Source organism: Struthio camelus, chromosome 25 (assembly GCF_040807025.1).
Source record: "Struthio camelus isolate bStrCam1 chromosome 25, bStrCam1.hap1, whole genome shotgun sequence".
Lineage (NCBI taxonomy): Eukaryota > Metazoa > Chordata > Aves > Struthioniformes > Struthionidae > Struthio > Struthio camelus.
In genome coordinates this window covers 6,799,833-6,824,368 of record NC_090966.1, presented here as the reverse complement: position 1 = coordinate 6,824,368, position 24,536 = coordinate 6,799,833, and the positions used below count along the sequence as shown (strand labels likewise).

The window sequence follows — 24,536 nt, the reverse complement described above, 5'->3', positions numbered from 1 at the left end:
GCTGCACCCGCGCCGGGGGGCCGCGCCGGGCGAGCGGTGCCAGGGCAGCGGGAGGCAGACCTCTTTCCTGGAAAAGGTAGAGCAAGGTAAACAGCCTTGAAGTAAAAATAAACCCTTGTGCCGGCAGGCGCGGGGGGAGCGCGGCGCGGGCACGTGGCCCGGCAGCGTGGCCCGGCGGCACGCGCCCCCCCCACCCCCCCGCCAAACCCGCCGCCGATGCTATTTTTAAGCCGCATCCTTGCAGCCAGCTGCACGGGGGCTCTGCCGCGGCCGGGGCAGGTCCGGCGCCGCCGGCGGGGCTGGGGCGGCCGGCCGGGCCCCGCGCGCGTCCCCCGCCGCTCCCCGGGCACGGCTCACCTGGCGCCCGAGCACGCGGGCGCGTGACGTCCGCGGACGGGCGTAAAAACGCTCTCTCTGCCCTCTAGATTAGCTTCCAGGAACCGGGCGCCGCAGGGCGCGAACACCCGTAGGGGCTGGGCGGCCCCCGGCAGCCGCCGGCCCCCCGGCAAGGAGGGGGGGGCATGCCTCCCTGGGAGCCCCGGTCCCCCACCTCCGTCCGGGAGCAGCCGGGGGCGCCCGGCGCGGCACAAGGGTGCGTGCGAGCGGCGCGTCCCGCGGGGTGACGGGGCGCCCCGCTGTCCCCGCCGTGTCCCAAGCAGCGCGAGGCGGCCCCGGAGCGGGCGCCCCGACACCTCCTGTCCCGCCGGACCAGCTCGCAGGGTTTCCCGGTGCTGGGCGCATCTGCACCCCGGGTCTTCTCCTCCCGGCCTGGGTGGGGGCCGGCGCCAGGCACGTGGCACTGAGGTGGGTGCTGGCACCCTGGAAGATCATCGCCAGCAGCACCAGCACCCCACGGCCTGAGCACCCCAGGCCGCCGAGGCAGGGCTGGCAGCACTGGCTCGCACGGCCCCTGGCGTGTGCCACGCTGGCCTGGGCACCTTGGGGTGCCCGCCATGGGTGCCCATCACCCTGCTGCCACTGGGTATGGTGGCCCAGGGACAGCCAGGTGCTGGGCAGGGGGGTGCTGGGGGCTTGGCTGTGCATGGGGTCATGCCATGCCGTGCAGGGGTGGCTCCAGTGCAGGGGTTCAGCTGGGCCAGTGCCCTGCTGTGCCCAGGGGTGCCCAGTGCAGGGGACAGCGCTGTGATGGGTGTTAGGGTGCCCAGTGCATGGGATGGTGCTGTCCCATGCTGTGCCCAGGTGTTCCTTGCAGGGCAGGGGGTGTCACACCATACTGTGTGCACCGGTGTCCCCAGGGCAGTGGGTCCTGCTGTGCCAGTGCCAGGTCTGGGTGTCACCAGGGGCTTTGCAGTGCTGATGTCATGCCATACCAAGTGCCCTTGGTGCCAGGCACCGTGCCATGCTGGGGCACCCCTGGGGCCATGCAATGTCCTCCCCGGCTGCCCCTGGTGCAGGGCACCATGCTGTGCTGGGGCATCCCTGGGGCTGTGCAATGCCCTCTCCAGGTGCCCCAGTGCCGGGTACCATGCAGTGCCCAGACATCCCCGCGGCTGTGCAATGCTGGGACATCCCCGGGGCCGTGCTGTGCCGGGTCACCCCTGGGGCAGTGCAGTGCTGGGACACCCCTGGGAACATGCATTGCCCAGACACCTCTGGGGCCGTGCACTGCCAGGACACCCCAGGGCCGTGCAGTGCCCTCCGCGGGCGCCCCAGTGACAGGCACCGTGCAGTGTCAGGACACCCCGTGACCATGCAGCGCTGCGACACCCCAGGACCGTGCAGTGTCAGGACACCCCCGGAGCTATGCAGTGCTGGGACACCCCTGGGGACGTGCAATGCCCAAACACCTCTGGGGCTGTGCACTGCCGGGACACCCCAGGGCCGTGCAGTGCCCTCCGCGGGCACCCTGGTGATAGGCACTGTGCAGTGTCAGGGCACCCTGGGGCCGTGCAATGCTGGGACACCCCAGCACTGTGCAGTGCCCTCCACGGGCACCCCAGTGACAGGCACCATGCAGTGTCAGGACACCCCGTGACCATGCAGCGCCGGGACACCCCGGGGCCGTGCAATGCCCGGACACCCCGGGACCGTGCACTGCCCGGACGCCCCCGGGACCGTGCAATACCGGGACACCCCGGGAACTGTGCAATGCTGGGACACCCCCGGGACCGTGCAGTGCCGGGACACCCCGGGAACCGTGCAATGCCCGGACACCCCGGGGCCGTGCACCGCCCTCCGCGGGCGCCCCGGTGCCGGGCCCGGTGCAGCGGCGGGGCTGCCGGGGCCGGGCGGGCGGGGGGCGCGGCGCCGCCGGGCCGGGCGCCGGGGCCGCCGGCGGAAAGTGTGTCACTGGGGCACGAGGCTCTCCCCGGGAATCACATGGGGGAGGCGGCGGCGCCGCGTGCGGCCCAGTGCGCAGCCGCGGCCGGTGCCGGGCGGGCGGCGGGGCGGGCGGCGGGCGCACAACAGCCCTGCCGGGCGGCGGCGCGGCACGGCAGCGATCGGCTCGGTTTTTGCACGGTCCGCCTTGGCACGGCTCGGTTTTTGCACGGCCCGGTTTTGGCACGGCTCGGTTTTTGCACGGCCCGGTGTAGCGCGGCTGGGTTTTGGCACGGCTCGGTGTAGCGCGGCGCGGCTCGGCTCGGTGCCCGGTGCGCGGAGCCGCGACAAGCCGGCTGCCAGCCCCGCCATGGCCGCCCCCGACACCGGCAGCACAGGTCAGTGCTCCCGCCGCCCCGCCGGGAGGGTCCCGACAGCGGAGCGCGGCCGCGGTCCGCGCACCGGGGACCGGGCGGGTGGAGGGGTGCGGACAGCGGAGCGGGGAGGGATGCGCAGCGGGGACGGAGCTCCTTGGTACCGGCACCGGGAGGTGCTGCACGGCGGGGTAAGGTCCGGACACCGCGGCCGGTGGACAGCGGGCGAGGAGTGGGGGGGTGAGTCCGGAAACGGTGGAGTCCCGGACACCGGGGCAGGGAGGGATGCGCGGCGGGACCGGGAAGTCCCGGACACTGGGGTAGGAGGGACGCGCTAGGACAGCGGGCAGTCCCGGACACCGCGATGGGGGGGGGGGGATGCACCCGGAACCGGGGGGTCCTGGGCACCGCGATGGGGGGGATGCACCGGGGACCGGAGGGTCCTGGGCACCGCGATGGGGGCGATGCACCGGGGACCGGAGGGTCCTGGGCACCGCGATGGGGGCGATGCACCGGGGACCGGGGAATCCTGCGCACCGCGATGGAGGGGATGCACCGGGTACCGGGGGGTCCCGAACCCCAGGGCGGGGGGGACGCAGCCGGACACCGGGGCGGGGGGCTGCAGCCAGACCCCGGGACGAGGGAGTCCCGGACCCCGGGGACGAGCCCGGATCCCGGGGCGGGGGGGTGCAGCCGGACCCCGGGGACGAGCCCGGATCCCGGGGCGGGGGGGTGCAGCCGGACCCCGGGGCGCGGGGAAGGGGTTGCGTGAGGGTCGCCGCGGCAGCCCGGGCCCCCGGGGGTGGGGGGTCACGCGCGCCGGGCCCCGGCGAGGGCTGTCACGGGGGGGGGGGCCGGGGCCGCCCCGGCGCGCGTGCCCCCCCCGTCACGTGGCCCCTCCCCGGCGCTGCCACGTGCGGAGTTTGTTTTCCCCGCAGCCCCGCCCCGCCCCCGCCCATTGGTCGCCGGCGTCTCATTACATCATCGCTTCCCCCCTCCCGCCCCCCCCCGCGCAACGTCACACGCGGAAGCGGGGACGCCGCGTTCCACTCGCCCTTTTAAACAGCGGCCGGGGGGGGGGGCGGGGAGAAGGGGGCGGGGCGTGGTGACGCCATCGCCGCGGCAACGGGCCCCCCGGGGCTCGGAGGGGGCCGGGAGGGAGGGCCCGGGCGGCCAATGGGGCGGCGGGGGCGGGGCAAAGCGTGAGGGGCGGGCCCGGGGGCGGCCACGTGCGGCCCGAGCACGTGGCGCGGCGGCGTGAGGCGGCGGCAGCGGGGCGGGCGCGGGGGTGACCCGGGACCGGAGCCTCCCGCCGCCCCCAGCGCTGCGCCGGGGACCCGGGGCCGGACCTCCACGGGCCCCCGCCGTGCTTCAGGCCCCCCCCCCCCGGGGTCCCGGTGCGCTGCAGCTGGGGACCCCCCCCCCCCGGTGTCCTGGTGCTTAGGGATCCCCCCATGTCCCGGTGTTTCAGGGACCCCCCCCGGGGATCCCGGTGCTGGGGATGTGGATCCCCCGCCGGTGTCCCGGTGCATCAGGGATCCCTCCAAGTCCCGGTGTTTCAGGGATCCCCCGGGGTCCCCATGAGCTGGGGATTCCCCCCCCCAACAGTGTCCCGGTGCATCTGGGATCCCCCATGTCCCGGTGCTCTGGGGCCGGGAATCCCCCCCCCCCCAATGTCCCGATGTCTTGGGGAACCCCCGGTGTCCCTTGGGGGTCTAAGGGCAGGATGGGCTCCTGGTGCATTTGGGGTCAGGACCCCCCCCCAGGCTCCCGGTGCCCTGGACCCCCCCCCCAGTGCTGCCGCTCTGGGCTCGGGGGTCCCCCCGAGGCGCTGGTGCTCGGCCCGGGGCTTCCCACAGCCCCAGGAGCTGCCGTCCCTCTGCTGCGTGCCCGGGGCTCTGCCAGCTGCCCCGGCCCCCCCCGTGGCACGGAGGGGGGGGGGGTGCATGCAGGGTGGGTGGGGGGAATCTGCCCCCGAGCCCAGGGGCACGGCGGGCAGCGCGGGGGCACCCTGCGAGGGACGCGGGACTCGCCGTCCCCGTTGGGTGACCCTCAGCCGGGGGGGGCGGTGGTGGCACGTTGCCTCCGGCTCCGCGGTGGCATCTGTGCCGGAGGCGCCCTGCGGGGCGCGGGCACCCGGCCCGGCGAGCCCGTGTGCGGGAACGCCGCCCGGCACGTGTCCGGCGCTGCGTCAGCCGGGAGCCGCGTCCCAGCGGTGGGTGCGGGGGGGGGGGGGGGGGGCCCGCGGCGCCTTGACCTCCGCCCCGTGCCACGGCCTCGCTCCGGGGGCTCCCAGCTCCGCGGGGCTCCCCGGTGCCGGGACCCCCCACCACCACCACCACCCGGCTGGGGGGCTGCAGAGGGAGCCACGGCGGTCGGCGGCGGGTCGGGTGCAGCCCGGTTACGCCTCCGCCGCTGCCACCCGTGCCGCGTTCCTGCCCGGGGCATTTCCGGGGCGCCGTGCCCGGGGCGCCGGCCGTGGCCGTTCCCCGTGCCGCGTGGGACGGGATGCCGCGGGCGGCCCCGGCTCGCGTGCCAGCCGGCACGGAGGCGCTCCCGGGACGCCCCTCGCCGCAGCGGCCCCCAGGGCTGGGGCTGAGCCCGGTGCCACTCGTTGCACGTGTGACCAACCCCCCCCCCCCGCTGCTGTGCCCGCAGGCGGCGTGATCAGCTACGTGGGCTCCAGCGGCTCCTCGCCCAGCCGCACCAGCCCCGTCTCGCTGTGCAGCGACAGCTCCAACGGCAGCTCCCAGCCCTTCCCCACCTACTTCCCGCCGTCGCCCACCGGCTCCCTCCAGGACTCCCGCAGCTACGGCGGGGGCTCGCTGGGCTCCCGCGAGGACGGCTCCCCTTCCTCCTCCTCCTCCTCCTCCTCCTCCTCGTACGGCTCCTCGGGGAGCTTCGCCGGGGCGCAGCCGGCGGACGAGCGGCGCCGCAGCTCCCCCAGCAAAGCCGGCGGCTCCATCACGAGTGAGCGGGGCGGCGGGGGTCCGGGGGGGGTCCGGGGGGGCGCCCCGGCCGCCGCTCACCCCCCGTCTCCCCGCAGAGCTCAATGGCATGGTGCTGCTCTGCAAGGTGTGCGGCGACGTCGCCTCCGGCTTCCACTACGGCGTCCACGCCTGCGAGGGCTGCAAGGTAGCAGGGCAGCCGGCGCCGCGGGGTGGTGGTGGTGGGGGACCCCGGTGCCCCTGGGGCCCCCCCCCCACCCTCACCCACCCCCGGCCTCCCCGCAGGGCTTCTTCCGCCGCAGCATCCAGCAGAACATCCAGTACAAGAAGTGCCTCAAGAACGAGAACTGCTCCATCGTCCGCATCAACCGCAACCGCTGCCAGCAGTGCCGCTTCAAGAAGTGCTTGCTGGTCGGCATGTCGCGTGACGGTGAGCGCCGGCCCCCGCGATCCTGCCCGCGCGCTCAGCGCCGCACGCGGTCCCCCAGCCACGCTCAGCGCCGCACGCGGTCCCCCAGCCGTGCTCGGGGCCGTACGTGCCCTCTAGGGCTGGTCCCCTGCTTGCACTCACACGCTTGCATGCTGTGCACGCTTGCATGCTGTGCATGCTTGCTTGCACACTTGCTTGCACACTCTGCATGCTTGCACATGGTGCATGCTTGCTTGCACGCTTGCATGCTGTGCATCCCCCCCCCGCCAGCTGCCCTGCTTGTGCTCGGAGCTGCACGCACCCACCTGGGCGGGAGGAGGGATGTGGCCAAGCTCCGGGGACCCCCGGGGCCCTTGTCCCGCTGGCCGGGGGGGGTGGTGGCCCGGAGGTGCTAACCGCCGTGTCCCCCCGCAGCGGTGCGCTTCGGCCGCATCCCCAAGCGGGAGAAGCAGCGGATGCTGGCGGAGATGCAGAGCGCCATGAGCGGCCTGGGCAGCGCCCCGCCAAGCGGCCCCAACGCCGGCGAGGGCCCGGCGCCCGGTGGGGGCCGCGCGCCGCCCCCTGGCCCCCCGCCGCCCGCCCCCCCCGCCTGCTTCTCCCAGTTCCCCCAGCAGCTGACGCCGCCGCGGTCGCCCAGCCCCGGGGGGGCCACCGAGGACGTCATCGCCCAGGTGGCCAAGGCGCACAAGGAGATCTTCGTCTACGCCCACGACAAGCTGGGCGCCCCCCCGGCCTGCGAGGGCAGCATCCTGCGCTGGGACGGGCCCCCCGCCGGCCCCCCGGCCTGGCCGCCCAGCCCCCCCGCGCCGCGGCTCTGCCCCGCCGCCGGCCCGCCGCCGCCGGGCTGCCCCTGGCCCCGCCGCCCCACGGAGCTGCTGCCGGTGAGTGCCAGCCCTGCGGGTATTTATAGCCGCTAATCGCCGCTAATCGCCTGGTGCGGGCGGCGGGCAGCGGCGGGGGCTGACGGCGCACCGTCGCCCGCAGGCCTGCCCCATGAACACGCACCCGCCCGGGCGCAGCGGGCGCACCGTGCAGGAGATCTGGGAGGACTTCTCCCTGAGCTTCACGCCGGCCGTCCGCGAGGTGGTGGAGTTCGCCAAGCACATTCCCGGCTTCCAGGCCCTCTCCCAGCACGACCAGGTCACCCTGCTCAAGGCCGGCACCTTTGAGGTAGGTCTGGGGGGCGGCTGAGACGCTGGACGGTGGCGGGGAGGCTGCTGGTGTGGCACGGCACGCCACGGTGCAGCACGGCATCACCTGGTGCAGCACAGCACGGCACGACCTGACATGGCACGGCACATTGCAGCACGGCATGGCACGGCACAGTGCAGCACGGCATTGCCTGGTGCAGCATGGCATGGCACGGCACAGCACAGTGCAGCATGGCACAGAGTGGCATGGCACAGGCACAACACAGCCCGGTGCAGCATGGCATTGCATGGTGCAGCACGGCACAGTGCAGCATGGCACGGTGCAGCACAGCACAGCCCAACACAGCCCGGTGCAGCGTGGCACGAGGTAGCACGGCATGGTGCAGTGCAGCATGGCACGGCACAGAGCGGCACAGCCCGGTGCAGTGCAGAACAGCGCAGCACAGCAAAGTGCAGCCTGGTGCAGGGTAGTACAGCATGGCACAGCCTGGTGCAGCTCGGTGCAGCACAGCATGGCGCAGCCTGGCATGGCACAGCGCAGCCTGGTGCAGCTCAGCGCAGCCCAGTGTGGCACAACACAGCCTGGTGCAGCCTGGTGCAACCCAGTATAGCCTGGCGTGGCATGACACAGCCCGGTGCAGCTGGCCGCAGCCAGGCATGGCATGGTGCAGCCCGGCGTGACACGACGCAGCCCGGTGCAGCTCGTCACAGCCCGGCGTGGTGCGGTGCGGCGTGGTGCAGCGCAGCGTGGCACGGTGCAGCCTGGTGCAGCCCGGTGTGACACGACGCAGCCTGGTGCAGCCCGGCATGGTGCGGTGCAGCACGGCGTGGCATGATGCAGCCTGGTGCAGCTCGTTGCAGCCCGGTGTGGCGCAGTGCAGCCTGCTGTGGCACGATGCAGCCTGGTGCGGCCCGGCATGGCACGGTGCGGCCCGGCATGGCACGGTGCAGCCCGGCATGGCGTGATGCAGCCCGGCGCGGCGCAGTGCAGCCCAGCGCGCCGTGCAGCCCCTCACGCGCCGCCGTTGCCCCAGGTGCTGATGGTGCGCTTCGCCTCGCTGTTCAACGTGAAGGAGCAGACGGTGACGTTCATGAGCCGGACGAAGTACAGCCTGGAGGAGCTCTGGGGCATGGGCATGGGCGACCTGCTCAGCTCCATGTTCGAGTTCAGCGAGAAGCTCAGCGCCCTGGAGCTCAGCGACGAGGAGCTGGGGCTCTTCACCGCCGTCGTGCTGGTGTCGGCAGGTGGGGGCGGCGCGGGGGCGGCGCAGGGCGGGCGGCGCGGGGGGCCGGGGGCCGCCGGCCTCACGGCCCCGTCCCCGCAGACCGCTCGGGCATGGAGGACGCGGCGTCGGTGGAGCAGCTGCAGGAGACGCTGATCCGCGCCCTGCGCGCCCTGGTGCTGAAGACGCACCCGGCCGAGACGTCGCGCTTCACCAAGCTGCTGCTCAAGCTGCCGGACCTGCGCACCCTCAACAACCTGCATTCCGAAAAGCTGCTCTCCTTCCGCATCGACGCCCAGTAGCGCCCGGACGCCGGGGCCCCCCGGGCGCCGGGGCCCCCCCGGCGCCGCCCGCCCGCCTGCCCGCCCGCCCCCGCGGGGACCCTGTACATAGCACCGGGGGCGCCCGGCGCGGCGGAGGCGCGCGGCCGGACGCCTGGGCCCCCGCAGCTCAGCTGGCGGCGCCCGCCGGGGGGGACCGCGACGCCCCGCGGCCAGCGCTGGAAAGCAGAGGCCGGAGGCCAGCCGAGCTGTGTGGGTGGGTTTGGTTTTTTTTTTTTTTTTTTTCATCATATATTTATTACATAAATATATAGTAAAATAGACCAGCAACAATTACCATAAAAATATCTTTCTTTAAAATCCTGACCAAAACACAAAAGGGTTTAAAATCGCACGTCACAGACTTGTGATTGTCACGTAAATCAGCAGCGCCTGCCCCGGCCCCCCCGGCCCCGCGTACATTCAGCGACTCCCTGCCGCGGCCCCCGCCGCGGGCCGGGGGCACGATGCCTGGTACGCGGGGAGCCCGCGCCGCGCCGCGCGCCCCCGGCCGCCCGCTGCCGGGGCAGGAGCCGGCTCCGGGAGCCATGAGGTATGTGCCGGGGGGGGGGGGGGCGCGGGGACGCGGCGGCCGTCCCCCCACCCGGGGCGCCGAGCCGGGGGCGACGCTGGACGTGCGACGGCGAGACGGAGACGAGACGGAGCGGCCCGGGGCGCCGTGCACCCGCGGGCGTGCACGGACGAGCGAGTGTGAGTGCGAGTGCATGCTCACGAGCGCGGGGGCACCCCCGCGGCCCGGCACGGTGAGAGCGAGCGGGGACGCGAGCGGGGACGGGGCGGGGATGGGGACACGGGAGGGGGGGATGCGGGCTGTGGCCCCCCCCGGGACGAGCCGCCCCACGGCGCCGCACTGCTCCGGGGGCACGTCTGCTGCTTAAGACACGTCCCGTGACGGCTCTCCTGCCCTGAGCCCCGGCACGGCCACAGAGCCGCGAGCGTGCGCGTTGCACGGCTCTCGCACGCGCATTGCCCGTGCATTGCACGTGCATTGCACGGGCACTGCACCAGCATTGCACGTGCATTGCACACACACTGCCTGGGCACTGCACCAGCATTGCTCGTGCATTGCACACACATTGCCTGGACACTGCACGTGCATTGCACACACATTGCCTGGGTACTGCACCAGCACTGCACGCGCATTGCACACACATTGCTCTTGCATTGCACACGCATTGCCTGGGCACTGCACCAGCACTGCATGTGCATTGCACACACATTGCTCGTGCATGGCACACGCATTGCCTGGGCACTGCACCAGCATTGCACGCGCATTGCTCATGCATTGCACATGCATTGCACGCGCATGGCATGGGCATCATGCACCCTGCCGGCTCCCGGCCCCACAGCCCCAAAGGCACCGTGTTAAGGCCTGCCGTGGGGCCCCGGTGCGAGCAGAGCAGGGCCCACGCGCAGCACCGAGCGCTGGGTCGGGGACGCGCTGGGATTCGCTCGAGGGTGGGCGACGGCGGTGCCCGGGGCGTTCGCCGGCGCCCGTTGCACCACCCGCACCCGGCGCCGCGCCGCGCCGCCCAGCAGAGCCCGGGGCGAGAGCTTAAGACATTTTGCACCAACCGCGAACCAAGCCCCGCGGCGGGAGCCGAGGGCACCGTGTCCCCTCCCGGGCCGGGGTGGCCCCCACGGGTGCCACCGACCGCGTGCCCATTGCAACGGCCCGACCCGGCCCCGAGCCCCAGCCCGGCCCCGGGGCCACCAGCGCCGCGGCCAGGCACGGGGCGAGGAAGTGTTTCATGTTGGGATTGCTGCTTTTAAACGACCCGTAAAAAGATTTTTTTTTAATTACAAAAATTATATATTTTATAGATATTTATATATATATATATATATATATATGTATGTATATATATATATATATTAGCTTAGATCAGCTCTGCCAGCCTGCCTGCCTCGCCTGCCCGGTGGTGCTTGGCCCCCGCCCTCCGCCCCCAGCCCTCGGCCTCCCGCCTGAGGTAAGAAGAAAATTCACAAACCTAAATCGGGGGGGAAAAAGGTGATGAAACCATTGCAAGGCGCCGCCGCCGGCTCTGCAGCACCCCGCCGGGCCCCCGCGCCGCGGCAGTAGTGCAGTGCGGCCGGGGGCGCTCGCCCGCGCCCGGCGCCTCCGGGCCATCGCAACTTTTGACGGAAAACAGAACAAATAAAACGACGACGACAAGAAAAAAAAAAAACAACATAACGAAAAAACAACGGAAAAGGTGTGTGTGTGTGGGGGGGGGTGTTGGTTGGGGGGGGTCGGCCGCAGCGGGGCCCCGCAGCCCCCCTGCCGCGGGGGCCAGCACCCCGCGACGCGCTCCTGCCGCCGGCGCTTGGCACAAAATCGCCTCCTCTCAGCCCCCAAAAAAGACAGAGAAAAACAAAGCCCCGAAACGAAGCGGTTTGCAGGGGGGGCCGGGACCACGCGGCCGAGAGGTAGAGGGCAAAGCAGAGATGTAGCATTGGGGGGTCCCCGGTCCCGGTGGGACGGGGCTGGGTCCCCCCTTGCACGGCGGTGCCAGAGGTGCCCTGGCACGCTGCAACGCCCTGGCATGCTGCAACGCTGCAGCGCGGTGCAACATCGAGATGCCCCAGCACGCTGCAACGCTGCAGCACGCTGCAACATCGGGGCACCCCGGCACGCTGCAACGCCGCAGCATAGTGCAACGCTGCAGCACGGTGCAACATCGGGGCACCCCGGCACGCTGCAACGCCGCAGCATAGTGCAACGCTGCAGCACGGTGCAACATCGGGGCACCCCGGCACGCTGCAACGCTGCAGCACAGTGCAACGCTGCAGCACGGTGCAACATCGGGGCACCCCGGCACGCTGCAACGCTGCAGCACAGTGCAACGCCCTGGCACCTTGGCACAGTGCAACACCCCAGCGCAACCCCGGGACGCCCTGGCACGTTGCAACACCCCAGCACGCTGCAACGCCCCGGCACCCCGCAACGCCGGGGTGCCCCTCTCCAGCCCCCCGCGGCACCGGGTGCCCCTGCACCCCGGGGTCCCCAGCCCCCTGGCTCCCCGCGCGCTGCTGCCGGGCCAAAAGTGCATGCGGCCTCGGCGGCCCCCGCCGCCCCGGGCAGCGTCTCCCTGTGCAGCCCCGGAGCCCCCGTCCTCCTCTCTCCTCTCCTCTCTCCTTCCAAAGTGCAGTTAGTTTAATATTTTAGCCTCTCAGGGAGGGAAATAAATGCTTAAAAAATAATAATCTAAGAAGAGAAGAACAATAAAGGAAACGCTCGACCGTCGGGGCCCTTCCCTGTGCAAACAAACAAAATTCGTCAAGTCCTGGGGCGAGGGAGGTGGCAGCGCGGGGCGCCGCGGAGCCGGGCCGGCGCGGACGGGCCGCGGGGACGCCGGGGCCCCCCGGGCGCGCGAGGCGGCGGCGTCCCCCCCGCCGCCGGCCCCCCCTCGCCCGGCCCCCCACCCCGGGGTGCAGCACCGCCCGCCCTCGCCCACGGTTCGGGGGCAGAGAAAGAAAAAGGGGGGGAAGCGGAGGGGGGAGCGGCGGCGCGGGGGCGAGCGGCGGCGCGCGGGCGGCTGCCCTACACCTCCTGGTCCTCGAAGACCTCGAGGAAGAGGGGTGGGAAGAGCTCGGTGGGGCACTCCACCTTCATGTGCAGGAAGCGGCTGGCGTGGCAGGCCCCGATCATGCGCAGATCCGTCACCTTCATCAGCAGCTTGGGCCAGAAGTGGGGAATGTTGTGTTTGCGGTAGTTGATGTAGTGCTCGAACGCCAGCAGGTACGTCTCCTGGCACTTCTCGATCTTGTCCACGCAGATCAGCCCCGTCCGGTCTGCGGGCGCAAGCACAGATGTCCGGAGCGTGCCGGCTGCCCGGCACGAAGCATCCCGCCCCCGCAGCCTGGGTACCAGCCCCGAGCATCCCCATCCGGCACCCCGGGTACCAGCCCCGAGTATCCCTGTCTGGCACCCTGGGTACTGGCCCCGAGCATCCCCATCCGGCACCCCGGGTACCAGCCCCGAGTATCCCTGTCTGGCGCCCCGGGTACCAGCCCCGAGTATCCCTGTCTGGCGCCCTGGCAATCGGGGTACTGGCCCCGAGCATCCCTGTCCAGCACCCTGGATACTGGCCCCGAGCATCCCCATCCGGCACCCCGGGTACCAGCCCCGAGTATCCCTGTCTGGCACCCTGGGTACCAGCCCCGAGTATCCCTGTCCAGTGCCCTGGATACTGGCCCCGAGCATCCCCATCTGGCGCCCCGGGTACCAGTCCTGAGCATCCCCGTTCGGTGCACCAGCAATCAGGGTACTGTCCCCCAGCATCCTTGTCCAGCGCCCTGGATACTGGCCCTGAGCATCCCCGTCCAGCACCCCGGGTACCACCCCGAGCATCCCTGTCCAGTGCCCTAGCAATCAGGGTATTGTCCCCAAGCATCCCTGTCCAGTGCCCTGGCAATCGGGGTACCGGCCCCGAGCATCTCTGTCTGGCGCCCCGGGTACCAGCCCCGAGTATCCCTGTCTGGCGCCCGGGGTGCCAGCCCTGAGCATCCCCGTCTGGCGCTCTGGTGATCCGGGTACCGCACCGAGCATCCCCATCCGGCACCCTGGCACGGGCATCACACTGGCAGCCCTGGGCATCCCCCCCGTCCCCCCCAGCCTGGCACGGCTCCCCCGCGCCACCCACCCCCCGTCCCCCCTAGCCCGGCACGGCTCCTGGGCTCCTCCAGGGCGCATCGCTGCACCCCGCGTCCCGCGTCGTCCCCCCCCGGCCGCGGCGCCGGCGCCGTCACCTGAGGACATGAGCAGCACGGCCTGGAGCAGGGCCACCTCGGTGTCGTCCAGGTTGAAGGCAGAGAGGGACTTGCCCAGGTCGAAGATGGCGTCGGAGACGACGCCGAGGCCGCCGTTCTTGAGCTGCTCCCGCTTGACGGCCATCTCCCCGCTGAGCGTCAGCGTCTCGCTCTCGGGGTCGTAGCGCACGGCCGCCCGCAGCGACATGATCTCCATGCAGCACCCCTTCAGCAGGATGATCTGGTCTTCGCAAGGCAGCTGCGGCACACGGCGTCAGGCGGCCCCGGCCCCCGCCGCGGCCCCCCCGCCCGCGCCGACCCCCCCCGCCGCCGCCGCTTACCTCCGAAAACATGGGCAGTTTTTTGGCAAAGTCGACCACGCGGGTGATGGCCGGGGTGATGATTTTTGTAAACTCGCTGAACGCCTCCAGGTCGACTTTGTCCCCGTCGGGCATGGAGGCCATGGGCGACTGGCCGATGTCCTCGGGCTGCCGCGGGCAGAGCGGGCGGCCGTGAGCGCCGGCACCCCCGGCGCGGGGGAAACTGAGGCACGGCACCCCCGGCACGGGGGACATCGAGTCACGGCGCCCCCGGTGCAGGGGAAACTGAGGCACGGTGCCCCTGGCACAACACAGGGGACCCAGGCGTCCTGGGCGCAGGGCAGCAGCCAGGAGAGGGAGCTGTGTGCCCGGCGGCGCAGCGGGCACGGACAGCCGGACGGCGGGGGGGGACAGCCGGACCCGACGGTGACGGCGGCCGCCCCACGGCACAGCTGTCCCCTTCGGTCACCCTTAACCCTTGCCGGGAGGGATGGGTGTCTCCGGCGCGCTCAAGGGCACCCGGGACGGGGAGCGGGGCCCCCTCCTCCCCCTGCCCCACGCGGGAGGGCAGAGTGGCGGCCTCATGCATGCGCCGAGCGCGCCGGTGCTCAGCCAGCCCGGGGCTGGCGTCCCCCCCCCGCCCCGGCCCCTCACCAGGAATTTCCGCTTCTGCTTCCAGTGGCTGCCCTGGGCGTTGGTGCTGCGGTGCGCCTCGGTCACCACGTGGATGAGCTCCCACTCCTCGGCGCTGGGCTCGGGCCGGTGCTGCAGCGACTTGATCATCTCCTCCTTCCGCCGCCGCTCCCGGTTCTCCTCGATCAGCTTCCGCTTGGCTACCCGCTTCGAGTCGTCCAGCACCACTGCGCCGGGCCGGCCCTCAGCGGCGCCCGGCCCCCCCCGACCCGCTGGCCCCCCGGCTCCCCTGCCCCCCCCAGACCTGCTGGCCCCCCGGCTCCCCTGGCCCCCCCGACCCGCTGGCCCCCCGGCCGGCCCCCTGGCCCCCCCCAGACCTGCTGGCCCCCCTGGCCGGTCCCCTGGCCCTCCCCGACCCGCTGGCCCCCCGGCCGGCCCCCTGGCCCCCCCCAGACCTGCTGGCCCCCCGGCCGGTCCCCTGGCCCTCCCCAGACCCGCTGGCCCCCCTGGCCGGTCCCCTGGCCCTCCCCGACCCGCTGACCCCCCCGGCCAGTCCCCTGGCCCCCCCCGACCCGCTGGCCCCCCGGCCGGTCCCCTGGCCCCCCCCGACCCGCTGGCCCCCCGGCCGGTCCCCTGGCCCCCCCCGACCCGCTGGCCCCCCCGGCCGGTCCCCTGGCCCCCCCCAGACCCACTGACCCCCCGGCCAGCCCCCCGGCTCCCCTGGCCCCCCAGCCGACCCTATGGCAACACTAGCCACGCCGGCCACCTCGATCGGCCCCGTGGCACCACTGCCCACCCCAATTGGCCGCACGGCACCGCTAGCCACCCCGGCCACCCCGACTGGCCCCACGGCACCGCTAGCCACCCCGGCCACCCCGACTGGCCCCACGGCACCGCTAGCCACCCCGGCCACCCCGACTGGCCCCACGGCACCGCTAGCCACCCCGGCCACCTCGACCAGCCCTAGGGCTGCGCTGGCCGCCCCGAGCGGCCCCACGGCACCGCTAGCCGCACTGGCCGCCCCGACTGGCCCCATGGCACCGCTAGCCGCACTGGCCGCCCCGCGGCGCCCGGCACTCACGGTCCATGGCCATGCCCACGGAGATGCACTTCTTGAAGCGGCAGAGCTGGCACTGGTTGCGGGTGATCTTGTCGATGACGCAGCAGCCATCGTACTTGCACGAGTAGGTCGGGTGCAGGTTCTTCTGGATGGTCCGCCGGAAAAAGCCCTGCGGAGCGGGGAGGGGGCCGAGCGGCGGTGAGCCCCCGGCGGCGCCGCCGCGGCCCCTCCGGCCCGGCCGCCCCGCGCCCCTCACCTTGCAGCCCTCGCAGGTGATGCAGCGGTAGTGGTAGCCCGTGGCTTTGTCCCCGCACACCACGCACTGTTCATCTTTGTCCAGGTAACTAGGGATGTACCCTGGGGGCGCGAGCGCGTCAGGCCACCGCGGCGCCCGAGCACCCCCCGTGCCTCAGTTTCCCCCCGACGGCGCATCCGACCCGCTGCGGGCGACCGCGGCGTGGGAAGGGTTAAGCCGGGGGGGGGGCCGCCCGGTGCCCCCTGCGGCAATAAAGCTCCCATTATCCGGGCCGGGGACCCGGCTGCGCCGCGGCAGGGCCGGCCGCTGCCGCACAATGGCCCAGTGTCCCCACCGCTGCCACCACCGGGCTCCCCGGCCCCGCGGGGAAACTGAGGCACGGGGCACCGGCGCGCAGCCGCCTCCCCGCCGGCGCAGCCGGGAGCCTCAGGGTGCCGCATGCAGGGCGGGCAGCCCGGACGCCTGGGCTCTCCCCCAGGCCTGGCAGGGGAGGGTGCGCAGCGGGTCCGGGCTGGGGGAGGGGCCCGGACGCCTGGGTCCCACCAGCCGGCCCCTCCTCCCGCCCGGCAGGATCCCGCCAGCGCCGGCCGCTCCCCGCCGGGGAATGGGGCAGGGCCGGGGTACCCGGCCACGGCGCTGGGTGCTGGGCGCTGCGCGGGGCCGGCCCCGGCCGCCACGCCGAATCGCGGGTGCCCGGGGTGCTGCCGGCACCTGCCGCCCCCCTGACCCAGGCGGGACCCGGGCACCCCGCAGCGACGCGGGGGGCACGGGGACCCAGCGGGGACATGGGGTGCCCGGGGGTGCCCGGCGGGGACCCAGCAGGGACATGGGTAGGCCAGGGGACCCTGGGGTGCCCAGCAGGGACGTGGGGTGCCCAGTGGACCAGGAGGTGCCCAAGGGACCGAGCATGGATATGGGGCACCCAGGGGACCATGGGGCACCCAGTGGGGACATAGAGCGCCCGGGGGACCATGGGGTGCCTAGCAGGGATGTGGGGCACCCAGGGGACCCAGCAGGGACGTGGGGCGCCCAGGGGACCATGGGGTGCCTAGCAGGGATGTGGGGTGCCCGGGGGACCCAGCAGGGACGTGGGGCGCCCAGGGGACCATGGGGCGCCCGGGGGACCCAGCAGGGACGTGGGGCACCCAGGGGACCGTGGGGTGCCCGGCGGGGACGTGGGGCGCCCGGGGGACCCAGCAGGGACGTGGGGCACCCAGGGGACCGTGGGGTGCCCGGTGGGGACGTGGGGCGCCCGGGGGACCCAGCAGGGACGTGGGGCGCCCAGGGGACCATGGGGTGCCTAGCAGGGATGTGGGGTGCCCGGGGGACCCAGCAGGGACGTGGGGCGCCCAGGGGACCATGGGGCGCCCGGGGGACCCAGCAGGGACGTGGGGCGCGTACCTGACATGCTGCTCTTCACCAAACATTGGCTGCTCTTTCTTTTGCGCTTGCCATCCAGCCACCTGCGGGCAGAGGCGCCGTGAGCCAGCACCCCGCGCGGACGGCGCCCCGTGTCCCCAGGCACCCTGTGGCCCTGCAACCCGTGCCACCCATGTCCCCAGGCACCCTGTGGCCCTGCACCGTCTCCTCATGCACCCCACATTCCCGTGCAACCAGGCCCCTGCACCCCATGTCCCTGTGCACCCCGTGTCCCTGTGCAACCAGGCCCCTGCACCCCACGTCCCTGTGCACCCCGTGTCCCCGTGCAGCCAGGCCCCTGCACCCCACGTCCCTGTGCACCCCGTGTCCCCGTGCAACCAGGTCCCTGAATCCCGTGTCCCTGTGCACCCCGTGTCCCCGTGCAACCAGGTCCCTGCATCCCGTGTCCCTGTGCACCCCGTGTCCCTGTGCAACCCCGTGTCCCCATGCAACCAGGCCCCTGCCTCCCGTGTCCCCGTGCACCCCGTGTCCCCGTGCAACCAGGCCCCTGCATCCCGTGTCCCCGTGTCCCCGTGCAACCAGGCCCCTGCATCCCGTGTCCCCGTGTCCCCGTGCAACCAGGCCCCTGCATCCCGTGTCCCTGTGCACCCCGTGTCCCCGTGCACCCCGTGTCCCCGTGCAACCAGGTCCCTGCATCCCGTGTCCCTGTGCACCCCGTGTCCCCGTGCAACCAGGCCCCTGCATCCCGTGTCCCCGTGCACCCCGCGACCCGTGTCCGGCCAGCCGCTGTGACAGGGGCACCCCTCACCCCGCGTGTGCCCATGTGGGCACGCGTGTGCCAGCCCCCGGCCCGGGGCTGGTGGCACGTGTGCAGGGGGACACGCGTGGGCCGGCCGGGCCACGGCATCCGGGGGGGATGGGCGAGGGGTGGGGGAGGGGAGGGGAAGTGAGTGGGGGAGGGGCGGTGCGGGGGAGGGGTGGTGGGGGAGGGGACGGGAAGGCGGTGGGGGAGGGGCTCATTTACAGTCAAAGACAAAATGTCCTTTTGGCTCAGCGGGGAAGTGACATCACGGGGGCTCGGCCAATGGGCGCGGGCGGGGGTCCGCGCCTCATCCGCACGCCACCAGCCCATTGGCTGCCGCGCCGGGCCCGGCCGGGCGGGGCTGGGGCATCGCCCCCCGCCCGGGGGGCCCAGGCGTCCGGGGGGCGGCGGGCGCCCAAGGTGACCCCGGCCGGGCCCCCCGGGCACGTGCGTCTCTGGGCAGCGCTCCCGAAATAGCCCCGGCGCTGGCGGGGCCCCCGGACGCCTGGGCCCTGCCCGTGGCCCTCCCCCTCCGCAGGCACGGCTGCAGGGAGCTTGGGCGCGCACACGGCATGCACACGCACGGGGCACGGGCATGCACAGCGCACGCACACGCATGGGGCACGCACACGGCATGCACACGCACGGGGCACGGGCATGCACAGCGCACGCACACGCATGGGGCACGCACACGGCATGCACACGCACGGGGCACGGGCATGCACAGCGCACGCACACGCATGGGGCACGCACACGGCATGCACACGCACGGGGCACGGGCATGCACAGCGCACGCACACGCATGGGGCACGGGCATGCACAGCGCACACACACGCATGGGGCACGCACACGGCATGCACATGCACGGGGCACAGGCATGCACAGCGCCCGCACACGCATGGGGCACGGGCATGCACAGCGCACACACACGCATGGGGCACGCACACGGCATGCACATGCACGGGGCACAGGCATGCACAGCGCACGCACACGCATGGGGCACGCACACGGCATGCACACGCACGGGGCACGGGCATGCACAGCGCACGCACACGGCATGCACACGCACGGGGCACGGGCATGCACAGCGCACGCACACGCATGGGGCACACACACGGCATGCACATGTACGGGGATGCACAGCGCATGCATACAGCACACACGTATGGGGCACACACATGCATGGCGCATCGGTATGCAGGGGGCACGCACACAGCACGCACACGCATGGGGCACAGGCATGCATGGGGCATGCACACAGCACACACGCTTGGGGCATGGGCATGCATTGGTGCTGGGCGTGCATGGGGCACGCACATGCATGGGCACTGGGTGTGCACAGGGGACAGGCATGCTTGGGGCACACACATGACATGCATATGCATGGGGCACACACACACATGGGCACTGGGCATGCACAGGGCACGCACACGCATGGGTGCTGGATGGGTGCGGGGCATGAGCGTGCACAGGGAACGCACACGCATGGGTGTTGGGCATGCACATGCATGGGCGTTGGGCACGCATGGGGCACGCACATGCATGGGTGCTGGGCACGCACAGCGCATGGGCATGGACAGGGTACGCACACAGCACGCACACACATCGTGTTGGACATGCATGGGACACACACACAACATGCACACGCATGGGCGTTGGGCATGCACGGGGCACACACGCCTGGGGCACGCACACGTGGAGCACGGCCGTGCATGGCCTTTGGGCACGCACAGGGCATACACAGAGCACGGGCACGCCTGGGGCACAGGTTTGCATTGGCTGCAGGCGTGCCCAGGCTGCAAGTGTGCGTGGGACACGCGCGGGGCAGGGGCTCGTGCGGGCTTTGGGCGTGCACGGGGCATGCGGAGGACATGGGCTACGAGCATGCAAGGCACAGGCGCGGCTTGCAGGCGTGCATGGAGCACGGGTGCGCACAGGGCACGGGTGTGCACGGGCTGCGGGTGTGCACGGGCTGCAGGCACGCACGGGGCGCAGGTGTGCACAGAGCACGGGTGTGCAGGGGCTGCAGGCGCGCATGGGGCACAGGCGCGCATGGGGCACGGGTGTGCATGGGCTGCAGGCACGCACGGGGCGCAGGTGTGCACAGAGCACGGGTGTGCACGGGCTGCAGGCGCGCATGGGGCACAGGCGCGCATGGGGCACGGGTGTGCACGGGCTGCAGGCACGCACGGGGTGCAGGTGTGCACGGGCTGCGGGCGGGCACGGGGCGTGGGTGTGCACAGAGAACGGGTGTGCACGGGCTGCAGGCGCGCATGGGGCACGGGTGTGCACGGGACACGGGTGTGCACGGGCTGCAGGCGCGCATGGGGCACGGGTGTGCATGGGCTGCAGGCGCGCATGGGGCACGGGTGTGCACGGGACACGGGTGTGCACGGGCTGCAGGCGCGCACGGGTGTGCACAGGGCACGGGGATGCACCGGGGCGGACACGCGCGGGGCACGGGGGGGCTCGCCCGGGGCTCCCGGCTGCCGCAGCAGAGGGGCAGCCGGCGGCGCGGCGGGGGGCCGGGGGGGGCCTCACCGGGTGTCCTCTGGCTCCGACAGCGGGTCCAGGGTGCTGGGCTTCTGTTCCATTCACCGCAATTCCATCAAGGAGCGCTCAGCACCGTCCGAGGGGGCTCCGCCACCGGCGCTGGGCGCGGGGGGGCCGCGGCGGGCGGCTACGACGCGCGCCCCATGGCGCCCGCCTCAGTGCTCAGCTCCGCGCAGCATCCCGCGGCCCAGCCTGCGGAGGGAGCCCGCCGGCGCCCGCTCAGGCCTGCACCGAGCTGCGCGAGGCCTCAGCGCGCCCCGTGCGCGGGTTGCGGGGTTGGGGGGGGGGGGGGGCCAGGCGCGAGCGGGCCGGGCTGAGCCCCGACGCGCTCGGCTCATGCGTGGCCCCGGCACCGGGCGGGGGAGACTTACGGCGGCGGGGGCCGGCGATCCCTCCTGGGCGAGCTCTCCTGCGGCAGAGACGTGGCGGCGGTGGGGGCCGGGGCGGGGGCAGCGCCGCCCGACCCCCCCCCCCCAAACCCCTCCGCGATGGGGGAAACTGAGGCAGGTGGCGGGGGCCCCCCGCGCCGCCCCGGCCCCCCCCCCCGCACGCGGTGCACGGCTGCGTCCCCCCCAGCACCGGGGCGGCGGCGGGGGGCCGGGCAGGCGCCGTGCCCGGCCCGCGGGCTCCTCCGGCTCCGAGCGGGGACAGGCAGAAAGTAGGTCACGTTTGTCTTGGCCGCGGCAGAAATTCCTCCGGCGGATTTAAAGCGCGGCTGCGGCCGGGCCGCGCCGGGGCACCGCTGCGCCGGCACCGGGGAGCTGCCGCGGGCCCGGACGGCGCCGGGCTCCCCTGCGCCTGCCCCCGGCCGGGGCTCGCGGCCGGCGCGACCCTCCCCATGCGTCGCACGAGGCTCTCGCACGAGGCTCTCGCACGAGGCATGCTGCATCGCCCCGCGGCACGCCACGCGCCTGCGTGCATGCCCGCCCGCCGGCGGCCCCGGACGCCTGGGTCCCCTGCCCAGCTCCCGCCCCGGGTTGGGGCTGGGGGGGGGGCACAGCGCCCCACGCACGGCACTCCAGGCCGGGCTTTGGGGCCGGCCGCGGGCGGTACCTATAGAGCCAGCGCGGCGCGGCGGCCGGGGGCTGCAGCAAATGTTTGTTCCATATGGGAACGCCGCGCGGAGACTTCCAAGTATAGGCACTGGCTGGGTGCCAGGGCTGCGCGCGGGCCCGCCGCCCCGCGGGCACCCGGCCCCCCCGGCCGGCCCCCGGGGCCCAGGAGTCCGGGGCGGCCCCGTCCCTGCTGCGGGGACCCGGCCAGCAGAGCCCTGACCCGCTCGGCACACGCGTGGCGCTGGCAGATGCCCGGGAAGGTGCGGCGCCGCGGGGTGAGGGGGGTAAAGCCTGGGCTCAGGGCGGCTGCGGCGGCGGCCGGCGAGCTCCGGGTGCCGAGGGCCGCGGGGCCGTGTGCCGCGGTGCCCGCAGGAAGCGGCGGCGGCGGGCGGGCTGCGGCGCTCGAGGAATCCCGCCGGCGCGGGGCGGCCGCGGCAGACGGACACGGGGAGGCGGCTCTCCTCCTCCTCCTCTTCCTCCTCGGTGCGCCGCGGGCCCCGTGCCACCGGCACCGTCTCCCGCTGCCTGCGGGCAGCAGAACGGGCCACGTGTAACGAGCGCCGTCAGGTCTCAGCCCCCCGCGGCGCTGCCCGGGCTGAGGCCGGCGGCAGTGCGCGCGGTGATGCCGGGCGCCCCGAGCCCCCGGGCCGGGTGCTCCCGCGCGGCCGGCGTCGCTGCCGGGACCGGCTGGCCCAGGGCGGGAGCGCGGGGACCCGGCGCAGCGCCCGCAGGACCCCGGCCCGCGCCCACCGCCCGGCCCGCGCCCCGCCGGGGTTTCTGCTGAGTCGGGCGCTTGCAGGAGCTGGAAAACAACCCGGGGGCAAAGTCCAGGGCTGGGCCGGCGGCGGGAGCCGCGGCACGCGGGGGGCACGGCCGGGCCGCGCCGGCACCCGTGCCCGGCCCCGCGGCGCCCCGGCCAGATGGGCGCCGGGGTCCCAGGCGTCCGGGCGCCCCCTCCCCCCGGCCCAGCTGCTATCTGGGTCACGGAGGTGAGGGCCTAAGCGCTTTAGCCAAGGTGCCAATTAGCGCGATTAGCGCGGGGCTGGGGGCAGGGCGCCGCGGCCGGGCCCCCGCCGCCCGCCCGGGCACCGGCACGGGCACCGCCACCGCCGCTCTGCAGCAGCGGCTCCGGCTGCGACCCGCAGCGGCGACGAAAGGGCCGCGGGAGCCCGGCGGGGACGGACGAGGGGCATCCGCGGCGGCGCCTGGCCCACCAAAATGCACCGCCTGCGCCCTGCACGGCCCGCTCCCCGCGCCTGCGTCCCCGTGCGGTGCAGCGGGTGCCCCATGCGGCCCGTGCAACACGTGTGTCCCGGCGCGGTGCAACGCACCCAGCACAGCCCGGCGCTATCCGTGCATCCTGCTGCGGTGCAATGCACCCGGCACAGCCCACCACTGTCGTACATCCCGGCGTGGTGCAACGCACCCGGCAGAGCCCGGCGCTATCCGTGCGTCCTGCTGCGGTGCAACGCACCCAGCACAGCCCGGCACTATCCGTGCGTCCTGCTGCGGTGCAACGCACCCAGCACAGCCCGACGCTATCCGTGCGTCCTGCTGCGGTGCAACGCACCCGGCACAGCCCGGCGCTATCCGTGTGTCCTGCTGCGGTGCAACGCACCCGGCACAGCCCGGCGCTATCCGTGTGTCCTGCTGCGGTGCAACGCACCCGGCACAGCCCGGCACTATCCGTGCATCCTGCTGCGGTGCAACGCACCCGGCACAGCCCGGCGCTATCCGTGTGTCCTGCTGCGGTGCAACGCACCCGGCACAGCCCGGCGCTATCCGTGTGTCCTGCTGCGGTGCAACGCACCCGGCACAGCCCGGCACTATCCGTGCATCCTGCTGCGGTGCAACGCACCCGGCACAGCCCGGCGCTATTCGTGCGTCCTGCTGCGGTGCAACGCACCCGGCACAGCCCGGCACTATCCGTGCGTCCTGCTGCGGTGCAACGCACCCGGCACAGCCCGGCGCTATCCGTGTGTCCTGCTGCGGTGCAACGCACCCAGCACAGCCCGGCGCTATTCGTGCGTCCTGCTGCGGTGCAACGCACCCGGCACAGCCCACCACTGTCGTGCATCCCGGCATGGTGCAACGCACCCGGCAGAGCCCAGCGCTATCCGTGCGTCCTGCTGCGGAGCAACGCACCCGGCACAGCCCGGCGCTATCCGTGCGTCCTGCTGCGGTGCAACGCACCCGGCACAGCCCACCACTGTCGTGCATCCCGGCATGGTGCAACGCACCCGGCACAGCCCGGCGCTATCCGTGCGTCCTGCTGCGGTGCAACGCACCCGGCACAGCCCACCACTGTCGTGCATCCCGGCATGGTGCAACGCACCCGGCAGAGCCCAGCGCTATCCGTGCGTCCTGCTGCGGAGCAACGCACCCGGCGGTGCCCGACACTGTGTGCACGTGCCGGCACAGCGCACGCACCCGGCGCTGCGCGTGCTTCCCAGCGCGATGCCCGTGCCCGGCGGTGCCCGGCCGGCACCGGGGCGCCCGTGGCAGCGGGGCCGCGCGGCTGCGCGTGACTCAAGGCCGCAGGAATCCCAGGCATGCGGCGGCAGCTGGGCAGCCGCGCGCCGGGGGATGCCATGCGCCTGACATCAGGGCCAGGGCGACCCCGGGGCACCCCGAACGCCGCGGCCGGGGGCGCCCATCCTACCGCGAACCGCGGCGGGACCGAGCCGCAGCGGCAGCTCCGGCTGGACGCCCGGCTCCGAATCCCGCCCGAGCGCAGCCCGAGCGCTTTCGCATCGGCCTCGGTTTCCCCGTGCCGCCGGGGCGCCGAGGGGAAGCGCGGCAGGCGGGCGGGCGGGCGCGGGAGCTGCCGCGCTGTGCCGCGCCGCCCCCTCGCACGCCGGCGCGGCAGGATGCGGCCGGGCCCCCCCGCCGGACGCCCGTGCCCACCGCGGGCGCCCCCGGCCCGCGCCGCCCCGCGGCACGCAGCACCAGCGCGGCGGCGCCCCCGGGCTCGGCCG

The 24,536-nt window shown here is 73.5% G+C and overlaps 2 protein-coding genes and 1 long non-coding RNA gene across 4 annotated transcripts; 2 read left to right on the top strand and 1 right to left on the bottom strand.

Annotated features, from left to right (window-relative positions):
- The first annotated feature begins 2,403 nt into the window (after window positions 1-2,403).
- Window positions 2,404-8,804, top strand: NR1D1 (nuclear receptor subfamily 1 group D member 1). 2 transcript variants are annotated; one of them, XM_068919189.1, is made up of 8 exons: window positions 2,404-2,678; window positions 5,313-5,624; window positions 5,701-5,789; window positions 5,888-6,032; window positions 6,447-6,913; window positions 7,017-7,202; window positions 8,218-8,428; window positions 8,509-8,801. In XM_068919189.1, the coding sequence occupies exons 1-8, from the start codon at window positions 2,651-2,653 to the stop codon at window positions 8,706-8,708; spliced, it is 1,638 nt and encodes a 545-aa protein (XP_068775290.1). In that variant the 5' UTR covers window positions 2,404-2,650; the 3' UTR covers window positions 8,709-8,801. The 2 variants fall into 2 exon arrangements, with proteins under 2 accessions (XP_068775290.1, XP_068775291.1); XM_068919190.1 differs by lacking the exon at window positions 5,313-5,624 and having other exon boundaries at window positions 8,509-8,804.
- A 58-nt stretch (window positions 8,805-8,862) lies between these two features.
- Window positions 8,863-11,690, top strand: LOC138062220 (uncharacterized). Its single transcript, XR_011136312.1, has 2 exons — window positions 8,863-8,943; window positions 9,068-11,690. It is a non-coding gene; the product is annotated as an uncharacterized lncRNA (long non-coding RNA).
- A 449-nt stretch (window positions 11,691-12,139) lies between these two features.
- On the bottom strand, window positions 12,140-20,695 carry THRA (thyroid hormone receptor alpha). The gene is made up of 8 exons (XM_068919191.1): window positions 20,492-20,695; window positions 17,170-17,231; window positions 15,769-15,869; window positions 15,534-15,681; window positions 14,474-14,679; window positions 13,841-13,987; window positions 13,500-13,758; window positions 12,140-12,542 (listed from the first exon to the last, which is right to left on the bottom strand). The coding sequence occupies exons 1-8, from the start codon at window positions 20,542-20,544 to the stop codon at window positions 12,292-12,294; spliced, it is 1,227 nt and encodes a 408-aa protein (XP_068775292.1). The 5' UTR covers window positions 20,545-20,695; the 3' UTR covers window positions 12,140-12,291.
- Window positions 20,696-24,536: the final 3,841 nt, after the last annotated feature.